Here is a 13,881-nt window from a genome sequence, read left to right as displayed (position 1 = left end):
CTTTTTTGTATGTTGTGGGTCCACTGTACTAATATTATTATACAATTTTTTACAGCTTTGGAAAAACTCATGTATGCAAGCGGGAGCACAGGGGGCACAGCCATAGCAGTGGCGCGAAAAAGCTGTGAGCTGCAAGAGTGAGCAGAGCAGCTCAGATGTCAAGAACTGTGGGAGACAGTGCTAGCAGAAAAGAAATTATTATTGGTAAGGAAATTTTCTGTTCCTGTGCTCTTTAATGCTGGATCTCAGGCAGCATGAAGGAAGAAGCTCCCTGACTTGAATGCAGAAGAAACAAAAACTGGCTTGAGGTGGAAGGATGCTGGAGGGAGTAAATTGGTATAAGAAACCTGGGGAAGGAAACTGGGACTGGCTGGGCAAGATGACTGTGATTGGGAGCCAGTCAAGGGAAAAGGGGAAAGGTGGTGGACTAGGAACCACTTAAGATGGCGGGAGATTAAGATCAGATGAGGAGCCTGTATCTGTGGGTATGTATGTGAAGACTGAGACTGGCTGATCAAGAAGACTGGAACTATGATGAGGGGTGTAGGATAGAGGAAGTCAAGGACAGAGGCCAAAGACAGAAGTGTCTGTTATTCCTACCTTATACTCCCCTCCAGAACCTGGAATGGAACCCAAGATTCCTGGGTCTCACCATTCCTCTGCTGTCAGCAAATATCTGTGACACCCACTGTCAAAGTATGTATGTCATCCACCCTCCAGTGCTGATCCACGTAGGAGATGACAACCTACTATTGATATCAGTCACTCCATTAGTTCAAGTGGCAGGGGTCTGTGCTGAGGATCTTAAGGTTCCAACCCTGCTGATGACCTGTTGAAGGTGTCAATAAATCCACAATGGAATTTTTTTGGTTTGTTTTTTTAAAAACCTATGTAATTATATGCACAAACCTACATCAAAAGAATGTCACAGTTGCAAAACCAAGTGCTCAAAATTTAGGAAATACCAGAATTATGGTTACATGTGCAACTTTTATTTGGCCTTCTTGTGCATTAGAGTACTGTTTAAATTACATGATCATATTATTTTGTTCCCACAGGTCACCTGCCTCATTCAGTGCACAGGGATAGACCTGAATCGGGGTTTTGTAGAGAAAAGAGGCTTTTGTCTGGACTTTTTGTCCCCATTAGTTGGAAGGTGTGTAGTGAGTGAATGAGGCAGGATTGCAGGAACAGAAAGGAGGGTCTCCTGATAAAGGCATTTGAATACCACTGTGGAGAAATGGACTCTGTCCCTGCTTCTGCCAAAGTTCTTGTGATGCTAGGCAAGTCCTTTAGACCAACTTTTCACAGCTGGCCTCTAATTGTGTTCTCATTTTCTGCTTGCCCAACTTGAAATCCTGCAGTCTGCTTTGCAGAAGTTCTGAGCACTCACAGATGCAACTAAAGTCATTGAGAGTTGTGCTTTGAACATAGAGTGCTATAAAAATGCTAACTACTCTGAAAAATCAGGCTGCCGACGTCTCAAACTGGGCAACCAAAATTAATGGACACTTTTGATGTTCATCTCTTTGTGCTTCAGTACCCCATTTATAAAAAGGGGATACTCATACCACCTGATCTCACATTGGAATTATGAATACAAATTCATTATAATACTGGTGAAGCACTCAGATACCGTACTGAAGACTACCATAAAGAAGTGAATTAGGAAATTAGTAATTGTCATCAGTGCTGGGTTTGAATAGGGTGCAGTAAATATGGGATTGGGCCACATTAAACAATGAGAATAAAACAAAGTATTGAATAGTTGCTACTTTAGTTAGCCAGCCTTCCTGTGCCTTGAATGATGCAGGGGTTAGGTCATGGGGGGAAAAAATAGTGTAATTAAACACTATCATAACATATTTGCATGTAGAAGGGGCCAAATTAAGGTTGTACCAGGCAAAATTTTGGCATTTTTCTAATTTAAGTGCTTGACTTTGCAAACTTAACACTCTCGTATTTTTGTGTGTAATCTTTGCTACAGTAGTGCCCATGGCTTCAATGATTGCTAAATGGATGTAACATTGAACTACCGTTTGTGGATTTGCAGCTATTTGTTTTTATTTTCGTGCAGATTAACTGGAGCATAAGTAAAATATTTTAAACAATTCAGGGTCTGAATAATTGCTGAAGCTACATCCACTCTTCCAAACAGGAGATGAAAGAACCGCCCCAGAAACGGGCCTTGGAGACCAGGGTCCAATCCAAAGTCTGTTGATGCCAATGAAAGTCTTTGCTGAATTTGAATGGGTTTTGGCTCAGGCCTGCAGTCACTACCAGTTCAATAAACAGAATAGTGAGCATAACTAAGGTGCTGTTGGGATATTGCACAGCAGAGCCAATAACAATGAGAAAAAAATTAGAGGTAGAAAATCACTGAGTGTCTGCCCTGATCCAAGTGGCCGTTTAAAAGAGCAGTTTATCTAAGCATGTCTATATTTCACCCGTCCCCCCATTTCTATGAAGATAATTTCAAAGCTGGTTTAGAATGTAACTAACAACAATCAAATCTGAAATTGGTCACATTTATTAGCCTTTCAAAAAGCACATTTGTAATTAATTTTAATAGAATGATTTAGGATAGTAAAGTTAACCCTGTGCATAAATATTTGCAAGATCAGAGCCTTACAGATGCATATAAAGACTTAAATCCCAGCACTAAAGTATTTGCAGTCCAAAGACTCTTAACTCTGCCACCATTAAAACTTAACCTATTACTGTCCCTTCTGAACTACATTCTTTTCCCAGTTGCTTAGATATTTTTTGCTTATGTTTTTTCTAAAATATGCCAGAGTTTAGTCATACCTTTGTTCTTCTAGCAATCAACATTTTTCTGAAAACCCAAGTAGCGCTAGCCTTTCAAAAAGTGAAGTCTTTGGGGCAGCTGATGGTGCTGAAGTTCTGGATAGCGTACAATCCTGTAACAAAGTCCCTCTCCTGCATTTGAAAATTGAATACCTAGACAAGACCTTTGAGGCAGTGGTTGTCTCCCTTTAATTAACGAAAACCCACTTTTGTAGAAGGCAGCTGTTAAAAAGGAGTTAGCAAAAGATAGTCTAAGCTTATAGCCTGTCGGGATTTCTGTCCTAATAATAAACCTTGATTTAAAAACTCAACAGGAACTGTTTTGTTTACATGTAATATATGCATTGCTAGAAAGTCCCGGTTCCAAATACGTGTGCTTCTTCATATGTCAGGTACTATAGAGGTCAACACACACTGCAGTGCACAACTTTGGCTTGGCACTAGTTTTAATAGGCAATTCTAATTCAGAATATTGTATTACATGATATAGGTGATTTTCCTGCATTGTTATTGGAGTGCCTTTGTATATTGACCAAAAAAACTGTTTTAAATAGCTTCTTGTCCTTGAGCTGTATTTCCTTCGATAGAAATAGAATTCAGTGTTTGGTGTATTTCTGTTGCATGTCCTTCCACACTTAAGCATCTAAAACAATAACTTTTTTCCAAGACCATCTCTGTGTATCTCACATTCATCTCCTTATCATTAGTGTGGCTGCTGCTGGTGCAACAATATTTGTATTTAGTCAGGCCTAAATGGATGGATGACTCTTCAAACACATTAAGCATAGCAAGCTTTTTTCCCATAATCTGTATTATTGTATTTGGGTGAAAGAGCAGTATGGTGGAAAGAAAACAAATCTAAGACGAAAGCAATTTCTCTCAATACAAGCAAACCCATCAACTATGGAAGTTTCCTTTGTGCCAAGATACAAGTGTATTGAAGGTACAACTTGCTTGCTTTTTTTCTGCTTAATCCGGTTACAATGGAAGTTGTCTCAGCATGCATAGAAAAGAAGCAGTGGTACTTTGTTTATTTGTTTTAGTTTATTTAACAGAGCTTTGCACCACCCATATTCTTCACCCTTTTATTCAGAAAAATTACCCCAAAAGATTCCTAAGTGGGTGGAGGGAAGAATACTCTACAAATATTTTGGAAAACCATGTTTCATAGACCAGACATGTATTACAGTCCAATTTGCAGAGATTAAGTGTTGTGAGTGCATTTAAGAGCAGTGACAAGTCTCTAAACTGTGATTCACAGGATTCAAGAGTTCAGAGTATTTATCAAAATGGTTCAGTGCAAAATTCATCTTTCTTCCATCTTCTGTTCATATTGTCTCTCCGACCGTTTCCTACGGTAAACATCATCTGCCATAGAGAGATTTTGATTATTTGCTTGAGGTTTCAGGGGGAGTCAATAAACAATCATCACAAATTTAGGATTTTGTTCCTGGAAGTTTGACACTTTTAGCCTTTCAAAGCTAGTTTCCATTTGCAGATGCTAGTAGCCAAGAACTGAAAGAATGAATTAGTCTAATCTACCCTATTTAAAAAATACAAATTTTCTCACTTCCATCTTTCTCAGAATTGCTGTTCTATCTAAGACAGAATATATTTTTAAAAATTCTATATTTGAAATAGGATGCAGACAGTTCTTGGCTACCTTCCCATGGAAACAACTAGTCACATTGCTTAGTCACAGCTCTGCTGGACTGGTGTTAACAGACACCTTCCCTTTCTTCTCTTCCCCCCAGTTATGGAGGGTGAAGTCTCCCTCCTTTGGGAAAGACCCCAAACAGCTGAAGACAGGCAGGGAGGTAAGAAATCCAGACTGTGCTAACAGGAGTGGTGATGAAAGTACCCCCAGCAGAGAGGTCTTGTTTGTTATGTTATGCAGGGCGTGGCCATGGTACACAGGCAAGGACTAGAAACTACCCAGCTATCCCCCACCCCATGCCACAATGCCTAAGGCTTCACATTGCCTTAATGAGGTCCTGTCTGAACATCTAATTCATAATAAATACCCTTCACCAGATGAATTCCTGCAATGGAAAATGATTAATGATCAATTTTTACCATGTATGCCTGTTTTGCACAAATACAACCAGTTTGTGACCAATTAAAGCTGCAGAATTAAGGACTGCTCAGTGAGCCTACTCCGCCTTTAATGGAGCATCATTTAGGTATGCAGCACTCTTGTTACATGCAGGAAAATAAACCCATCTGCTGAAATGCAAAGGATGCATTCTAACTAACATGCTTTACTTCATTACCTTACAATACAGCAGTAGTGCCAGTGGTGCAAAAGCAGTAGTGCAAAACAACCAACCAATCACCCCACTAAAAGCATCTTATTATGTGAGACATCAAATTGGACAAATGTTAGTTTTCAGCTGTGGAAAGGATATATTTAGGTGTTTGCAACAGTAGAAAACATTGATACATTATTCCTGCATGTGAAGTGTGATGGATAGTTGCAATATACCAAACAGCAAAACTGAAATGTTACTTAGTTCCTTTTTCTGAAATGCCCCTATATACAAGTTTATTCTGAGGTTTTTCTTAAAAAGAGAAAAAAAACCTCCCTAATTCATTACTTCCATAGAATTTACTTGGATAAACTGCTGTTTACAGAGAGGAAGGCACTTTTTAAATGTGAATCATTAAACTTTCAGGTGTACAACTGCCAAATTAATGTTTTACCTTCAGTCACACCTGGACTAAAAGTGTGACACTCAACATACTGGATTACTACTGCCATATTGACAACTGGTTTACCTTGGATGGTTTTGCTTCTGCTGTGGACAGGGCTTTAGGTGAGTATCTTCAGCTACTCCCAGGCAAAAATGAAACCTGCACCCTCAAGTCTTAGAATGTAAGCCACCCAGAAACTAACTTTCAGATTTTTTAAAAATGTAATTGGCATTTAAAGTTTAAATTAAATTGGATGCTAATTGCTTGTTACTTAAATGGGATTTTAAAGTTATGCCCACTGTAATGAAAGTTGCAGGTCAGTAAACAAAAATAGCACTGGTGTCCTTTAGCATGCCTTTACCTATAGGAATTTAGTTCATAGGTCAAAGAATAATGAATTGGGCAGCCTGGAATAGTAGACTATTTTGGATCCTGGTACAGCAGTAACACTGGGCAATTTGCAGAGATGGGGAGCCCTACTTAACAAGAGAAAAAGGTATTAGATCCATGAGTGGAATATATGCAACTTCAACCAACCCTCTTCTGCAACTTACAAAATGTCTCTCTGCCAAGCCGCACGTTGATCATAAACCACTCCATGGCTCCCCCGAGGAGAAAGAAGAAAGGAAGGAATCTGTACACGCCAAAGCGCTGCCTGCCAGGCACCAGCTGCAAGAGGTACCTTATTTTCTTGCTCATCAGCATTTCAGGGATGAGAATGGGGATGGCTGAAAGAGAGGAGTTGTACAGTCAGCTAAAGCGTTTACCAGGCCACGCACAGGGCGTTTCTAGGGCCCCCGGCTGGGCGTGGGAGGAGGGAAAGGCTTGTCACAGCGGGTCTAGGCGCCTGCACCCCCCATCTCCCCGCAGGGCCAGCGCCTGCGCAACGCGGAGAGGGAGCAAGTCCCGGCTCCCCAGCTGCGTCCTCACAGCCGTGTTAGCTCCGCCGCCGCCCGCTCCGCACGAGCCTCCGCAGCTGGGGTCGGGCGCTGAGCTCCAGCTGTTGGTGCAGCACTGCGGGGAGACGTCTTCACGCCGCTCCCCACACGCGCCCTGCGGGGGCGGAGAGCTGTGCCCCTGCGCCGGGGTCACCCTGTGCGCCGGGGTCGAGGGAGGCAGGGCCCAGCGGCGGCTCCTAACGAGCCCCTCTGCAGCCATGGCCGCCCCCGCGGGCAGAAGAATGAACGCAGCCCAGTGGGGGGCGTCTCGCCAGACCCACCTCGGGCGCGAAGTCTCCGGCCGCGAGCGGCGCCGCTGCCAGGGGCTGCCCGGCCGGCGCGGCGCGGCGCGGCGGAAGCGTGGCTGGCACGTGATGCAGGCGGGCGCCGGGCTGCCGTGCCGCTGCTTCCGGGACGGTGGGTGCGAGCGGGGCGGGGCTTGCCCGGAGACCGACCCACAGACACGGCCCCGCCCCCGCCTGCACCGCCGCGGCAGGCGGCTCGTGCGTGGCCGCCGCGAGCCGGGCTCTGTCACGTGCTGCGTTCTGCCGCGCCAGCGAGGCCGCTTCAGCTGCGGAGCTTATCGCCGCGTCCCGCGCCGCTGGGGTGCGCTGGGCTCAGTGAGGGGCCGGGCAGCGCTGGGGGTGGGGGGGCTGCTTCCTTGAGGATGGCTGTCAGGCGAGGGGCTGGAGTGTGGGTGCCTTGCGGGCCGGGGTGCGGGACTCTAGCCAGCGTTTTCCCCAATTGCTAACGTGTCTCACGCTCTGAGTGACTTTCCCTGTGGCTTACCGGTGTCACAGGCCAGGCAAAGCCTTTCTTTGAAGGGCCTGTGTCCCTACCTTCTCCCTCCTGGACATTCAGGGCTGTAGGGAGAGAAGTGTGACTGTGTAACTCCACAGGGACGGGTGAGACCCAAACTGAGGAATCTAGTTAAATGATACCTTCAAAAAGGTAAATTAACACCTAGTTGTCCCTAGGCTGGCAGCCTGGGCCTAACACCCCCAGATCCCAGCTTGGAGAAATGAAATTGAGTTGACCCTAAAGCCTTGTCTACGCTAAGAAGTTTTGTTGACAAAAAAATCAGTTTTTGTCAACAAAACTGTCCTGATGCACACACTAGAATGGCCGTATTGTAAGCAAAACAGCCCTGTTTCGTCGATAAAATAAAACCACCTAGACAAGAGGCATAGAGCCTTTGTTGCCAAAGTTCTGTCACAAAGCTGTCAGTGTAGACTCTGCTGTATGTTTATGTCCTGTTAAACAGTCTCCAGAAATGTCCCACAATGCCAATCCTGACCACCCTGCAGCCAGCTGCCCCTTCCTTTACAATCATGGAAATTTTTTAAATTTTTGTTCCACTTCCTGCTTGGTCAGCGTGGAGACCTTGCATCTCATCTTCACAGGTGACCATGGCGGCTCCATGCAGCACACACTCTCCCACTTGGAACACAACATAGCTGCTGGATCTGATCAGTATTTGGGGGGACTTTGCTGTGCAGTCCCAGCTCCGCTCTAGCCAAAGGAACTTTGATATCTACAGCCAGATTTCTCGTGCCATGGTGGAGAAGGGCTATGAGCGAGACACACTGCAGTGTTGAGCTAAAAATCAAGGAGCTACGGCAGAGCTACCAGAAGGCCAGGGAGGCAAACTGTCGTTCTGGTGCGGAGCCAATGAGCTGCCAATTCCGCAAAGAACTGGAAGCCATCCTTAGTGGGGACCTCACATCCACCCCAAGACACCTGTAGACACCTTTGTGGCCCTGGGGCCAATGGATAGCGAACTAAACCCCAACGAAGAGGTAATCAATGAGGAAGTGGAGTTGGAGGATGACCCAGAGCTGGGAAGCAGCTTGGTTGCTGAGGTTGGGAGTCAGGAGCTAATAATACCCTAATACCTTAATACCCCTGGCATCTGACTGCTCATATGCAGATGCAAGGTGATCCACCCCAGCAGTCCACCCAGGGGAAAACTTCTCGCCCTTAGCTTCACATAAATTGTGGAGCACACAGCAGGCGGCTATAACAACAGGAATATTGTCCTCAATTAAGTCCAGCCTGCCATAAAAGCATCTCCAGCATGCCTTTAACCTTCCAAATGCACATTCAAGTCATTCTGCACCTGCTCAGACTGTTATTGGAGCGCTCCTTGCCTCTATCCTGTTGCCTGTATAAGGCTTCATGAGCCATGGCATCAGTGGGTAGGCTTGGTCTCCCAGGATCACTATAGGCATCACAACATCCCCTACTGTAATCTTTTTGTCTGGGAAAAAGGTCCCTGCTTGTAGCTTCTGGTACAGCCCTGTGTTCCTGAAGATATGAGCATCATGCACCTTTCGTGACCAACCCACATTGATATCAGTGAAATGCTCCTGGTGATCCACAAGCACCTGCAGTGCCATAGAGAAGTACCCCTTCCTATTGATGTACTCAGTCATGAGATGTTCTGGAGCCAAAATTGGAATATGCGTGCCATCTATTGCCCCACCGCAGTTAGGGAATCCCATAGCTACGAATCCATCTACTATTTCACACACATTGTCCAGAGTCACAGTCCTTGTGGCAGAATGCGATTAATGGCCCTGCACACTTGTGATAACACAGCTCCAATGAAAACGATGAGAGTCCTGTAGCACTTTAAAGACGAACAAGTTTCTGCGGGCATAAGCTTTTGTGGGCTGCAACCCACTTCATCAGATGCATCTGTTAGTCTTTAAGGTGCTGCTGGACTCTCGTCGTTTTTGCTGTATACAGACTAACACAGCTACCCCTCTGGAACAGCTCCAATGGTGGACTTGCCTACTCTAAAGTGATTGGTAACCAACCGGTAGCAGGCTGGAGTTGCCAGCTTCCACACGGTGATTGCCATGCGCTTCTCCACCAAGAGGGCAACTCTCATTCTGGTGTCCTTGCGCCACAGGGCAGGGGCCAGCTCCTCACAGAGTTCCATGAAGGTGACTTTGCACATTCGAAAGTTCTGTAGCTACTGGTCATCATCCCAGACCTGCATAACAATGCGATCCCACTACTCAGTGCTTGTCTCATGCACCCAGAAGCGACGGTTCACCGTGTGCAGATGCTCCGTGAAAGACAACAGTAATGCAGTGCTGTTCGTCTGCATGTCACTCAGCAGTTCTGGCTCCTCGGATTCTTGTTCCAATTTGGAGCTCATGATATACTGCGTGACCAGCCACGATCTGTTAAGAACGCTGAAAGCAACAGTGAAGAGTAGTGCAGGATCCATCTTTTCAGATTCAGAGGGTGGGCACGCAGGAAATGGTGGGAAGCCATTGAAAAAAGGGCAAGAGTTGCTACAAGCAACGCAACGAATGACGGCACAGAAATGCATTGCACCATAGGACATAGAACCAGCACCCACGGTGTTCTGCACTCCTCTCCCCCATCCCAAAATTCCTAGCGGCAGAAGCTACCGAGTTACACGGTGGGATAGCTGCCCACAGTGCACTGCTCTCACTGCCAATACTAGAACATCAAGTGTGGATGCTCTTTTACGATAAAATGAGTGCTGTGTAGATGGGCATGAGCATTTATAGCGCTTTTTTATCACCAGTATAACTACCATCGACAAAACTTTAAATTGTAGACATGGCCTAAGAGAGAGAGTTGCACAGTGAAGCAGCCTGCTGTCATTGACTGGATCATTGATGTACATGGGCACAGAAGATTAAACCTGAAATCCTGTCCTGAGCAGGTGTGTGTGTTTACCTCTGATAGAGAGCTAATGGCTCTGCCCCTTTCCCACTGTTTGGGGATACCAATAAAATATTTTGTTTGGAAATTAACTGGTTTACTTTCTGCAATACAACCCCCTCCCAGCTGCTGAGCTGTACAGAAGAAACTCCAAGCACATCTGAACAAGTCTCTAATTGAAAATTGGCTTTCTGTTGCTATGTCAAATGACAAAAGGTTAATAATGTATCCATCTCACTTCTAAATTTCTTTTCTGGTTCTGCTTAGCCATTGGCACTTCATTTCAGAGAGAGTCCATCCTTCCATATGCAGTATGAGGTGCAGTTGCATTTGGGTAACATTCTCTAGGAAACTGAGGCAAGAAGCTAGTTTTCATTTTCAGAAGATAGAGCACAGAAACTAAGAACATTTTGTTTTTGGGACCAGCACATTTTCTTCTTCAAGGTGGCCTGTATGTATTCTCACATTTGGAATACACTCTGCTTCCTGGCCTCCATGCCCTACATGTCAAGAGGGCTTTGAGTTTCTACATGGATACAACTAAGACTATTAAGAATTCAGCAAGATTTTGTGTAGCCTTTGGAGAACTATGTAAAGGGAATGCTATTTCCACTCAGCACCTGTGTGAACAGAGTCCTGTTATGCCTTAGCTAGGATGACAATAGTTAGGGTCATTGGTCTCATTCTGCCAGGGATGAAGTGGCATCAGTGGTGAAATCTGCAGAACTGATACCTGGAATTCTGTTTGCACATGGACATCTAGATCTGGTGTTTACTTAGCAGGACATTTCTGCAACCCCTAGTCTGCAAAAATAGCATACTTAATCCAGCCCCATTCTAATAAATTAACATATCACTCACTGTACTTGGACCAAATGCGCAATATATTATGGTCCAGTGTTAAAAGCTTGTGTGCACAATGGGACTACATCAACAGTGTAGTAAAAAGTGTTTGTCTAATATTTTCCAATGTAGGTATTTTTTTGGTCCCAAAGGGCTCAAGAAAAGATTTACAAGAGATAGAACAATATGTTGACTTGCAGAATCTTTCTTTATCCTCTTGCACCCTGAGGTGCAAAAGAATATCCACCAGTTTCTGCCATTTATTTTTGTTTGTGTGCTAGTCTGGCAGGAAGGGACTGTCCTCAAATTTTTTTCTTGTCCAGGGCTAAGTATATTGTCTATGCTTAAATAATTTAATTTAACTTAATTTAACTTAATTCCAAAAAGAGACATAACTGCTTGCAAGACAGGATTGATTTAAATACTTGTAACTGTATTATAAAGGAAAATAATTCAGTTGTTTTATTTTAATTAAAATGCAGTGTAATGCTTTTAAGAAGTGTAGTTATTAATGGGATTATGAATGCCATTTCTAAATAAATTAATTGGCAGCCGACTAAATATACATCATTCCATGTTTTTATCTCACCATGTAAACCAAACTAACCTTGACAGTGTTCAATGTGCCTGTGAGATGTGTAACCATCAGCTGTAGAAAGACTCATACGCCATTAAATTGAAGAAAAAAATCCCCTTTAAAAATGGATTTGGCTGCATCTATGGTAGCACCAGTGGAGTTCTGGTGTAGAAAATGCAACAGCTTCTAGGTTTTTTTTTTTTTTAATGTTTACTTTGTACAGTTCTCAAATCTGCTGACTTATAAAAATGCACAAAGAGGCTGGAGTCATGTTTAGATAGAGAACTCCCAGCAGTACAGATGAACTGGTGGTAGCACTAATGGGCTTTTCCCTTAAATTCCCTAACTTAGACATGGCCATAGAAGAGGATTAGTGCATCTATCCCATCTTTCCGTTTAAGGGCAGAATTATTCTCTTTACTGTATTCCTCAATGATCAAGCCAGTTAGAAAAAATCAAGCGCCTCCCGGCCTGGAATAGTAATTGAGAAGAACGGAAGTCACCAAAAACCTCGGAACACGCAGAGCCCTGACTGAGTTTCTCTACCGTAGAAGAAGCTGAGCGGTGATAAACAACATTTAAATACCCTCCAGCGAGGGGAGCGAGATGCTGCATGGGAGCTGTAGTACTGGGCGCCGCGGCTGCCGGCCTGGCACGCAGTGAACGAGGCGGGAGAACTACCAGTCCCGGCAGGCCGCGCACGGCAGGCTGGCGCCCCACACGTGGCGGCGGTGTGGATGTGGGGCTCGCTGGCGTGGAGTCCCCCGCCCCCGCGTTCGCTGCCTCAGCGACAGCGGCCAGGATTGGCCGCTCGCGCCGCCACGCCTAGCCGCTCATTGGCTGGCGTCGGGGAGTCCCCGCGGTCGGCCCCGCAGCCGCTGCGGGCGCGCTGGGTTTGCATTGCAGCCGGAGGAGGGAGAGCGGCGGGCGGCGCATGGGAGCGCGGGGCTGCAGAGCCTGGCCCGAGCGCGGCGGTTCTTCGGGGCCCCCTTGAATCCGGCGCCTGGCGGGGAGAGGCCATGGCCGCCGCTAGCTTCAGGGCTACGGGCAGCGGCGTGTGGAAGGGCCACGGGGCGGGCTGGCAGCTGGCCGCCGCCGTCCTGTGCCAGAGCTGCCACTCCAGCGCCAGCAGCGGGCTCGGCGAGGGCAGGCGGGCTGGCTGGGAGCAGCCGCGGGCTCAGCAGCACCAGGCGGCGGGGCACTCCCCGCCCCCCGCCGCCGGCAGAGCCCGGAGAGCCGCGGAGCCCAGCCCGGCCGCAGCCGGAGCCCTGAGCAGCCCGGCCGAGGGCGTCGACACCAAGTCCTACCTGTGGGCCCGTTACCACGAGATGAGGAAGCTGGTCTACGGTAAGCAGCGGCTGCGGGCTCCGGGCAGCGGGCTCCGGGCCTGCCGCGTCCTGCGGCGCCTCTGACCGGGCTTCTCCGCCCGCCCGCCGTCCCCGGGCTGTGCCCGTCCCTGTGCCTCAGGCGTAGGGAACCGCTAGAGACTAAGGCGCTGCCAGCCAACCAGCCAGAGCTCGCCCGCCCGCCCCGCGGCTGTCGTCTGTCTGTCTGTCTATTGTCTGTCTGTCTCCGCCGCCTCCTCTCCCCGCGGGGCGGGAGAAGCCCCTGCTGTCAGGCTGAAAGCCTGCCCCCCTCGCCGGGGCTGGGAGCCAACAAACTGCCCTGTGCCCCAGTCAGGCCGCGGGTGGGCACGGCCAGGGCTTAATTGGTCATGAAAGAAAGAGGTGCTGGGCCTCACGCAGTTTTGGGTTTTTTTTGTACCTTCATCAGGGATGCAGCCAGAGGCAGGTGCCAGGGCTATGAGCTGCTAAGCCTAGAGGTGCCCAAGGGGGCACAAATTCAGCCCGGGGGCAGGTCCTCTGCCTTGTGGATAACATCACGGGCTGTGTCCAGGGTGGTGGTGCGGGTACGGTCTGAAGGGCACAAGTGTCCATGCTGCAAAAGCATCACCATAATGGGCACGAATAGCCACCCTCCTTTATGGGTAGGGTATGCACCCACACCAGCAAAACCCAGACCTGTAATTAATTCACCACTGGTGGAAGCCTTCCTGTTGCCAGGACACTGATACATTTTAACTATGTGGTTGTTTACTGGTGGTGCTCTGATTTTATGGCTCTGATTTTGTTAGTGTGGACAAGGCAGTGGATGCAGAAATTCTCTTTGGACTACTTTCCGTATCAAGATGTTAGGCTTGGGCAAACTTGTGTCCCACAACAGCACTTGTGTTGTACCTCTTCTGTGGTTAAACAGAGGACTTTGGTCTCCAAAGCTGTTAAACCAGCACCTTTCAGCACCTCTTTGCTAAAT

At 46.9% G+C, this 13,881-nt stretch overlaps 2 protein-coding genes across 4 annotated transcripts in view; one reads left to right on the top strand and one right to left on the bottom strand.

Annotated features, from left to right (window-relative positions):
- Positions 1-2,702: 2,702 nt before the first annotated feature.
- Positions 2,703-12,949, bottom strand: UQCC5 (ubiquinol-cytochrome c reductase complex assembly factor 5). 3 transcript variants are annotated; one of them, XM_067568079.1, is made up of 3 exons: positions 12,876-12,949; positions 6,057-6,230; positions 2,703-4,176 (listed from the first exon to the last, which is right to left on the bottom strand). In XM_067568079.1, the coding sequence occupies exons 2-3, from the start codon at positions 6,205-6,207 to the stop codon at positions 4,115-4,117; spliced, it is 213 nt and encodes a 70-aa protein (XP_067424180.1). In that variant the 5' UTR covers positions 6,208-6,230; positions 12,876-12,949; the 3' UTR covers positions 2,703-4,114. The 3 variants fall into 3 exon arrangements, with proteins under 3 accessions (XP_067424180.1, XP_067424182.1, XP_067424181.1); XM_067568081.1 differs by lacking the exon at positions 12,876-12,949 and adding an exon at positions 6,722-6,866; XM_067568080.1 differs by lacking the exon at positions 12,876-12,949 and adding an exon at positions 6,433-6,656.
- NT5DC2 (5'-nucleotidase domain containing 2) overlaps positions 12,411-13,881 on the top strand; it is a 51,565-nt gene continuing 50,094 nt past the window's right edge. The window contains exon 1 of the mRNA XM_067568078.1: positions 12,411-12,915. Within this exon, the coding sequence (XP_067424179.1) occupies positions 12,588-12,915 (328 nt within the window). The 5' untranslated portion in view covers positions 12,411-12,587. The remainder of the gene's footprint in view (positions 12,916-13,881) is intronic.

Source organism: Emydura macquarii, unplaced genomic scaffold, assembly GCF_026122565.2.
Source record: "Emydura macquarii macquarii isolate MOO-44397 ecotype Brisbane River unplaced genomic scaffold, CSIRO-AGI_Emac_v2 contig_2846, whole genome shotgun sequence".
NCBI lineage: Eukaryota > Metazoa > Chordata > Testudines > Chelidae > Emydura > Emydura macquarii.
This window is presented reverse-complemented; position numbering and strand designations above follow the sequence as displayed.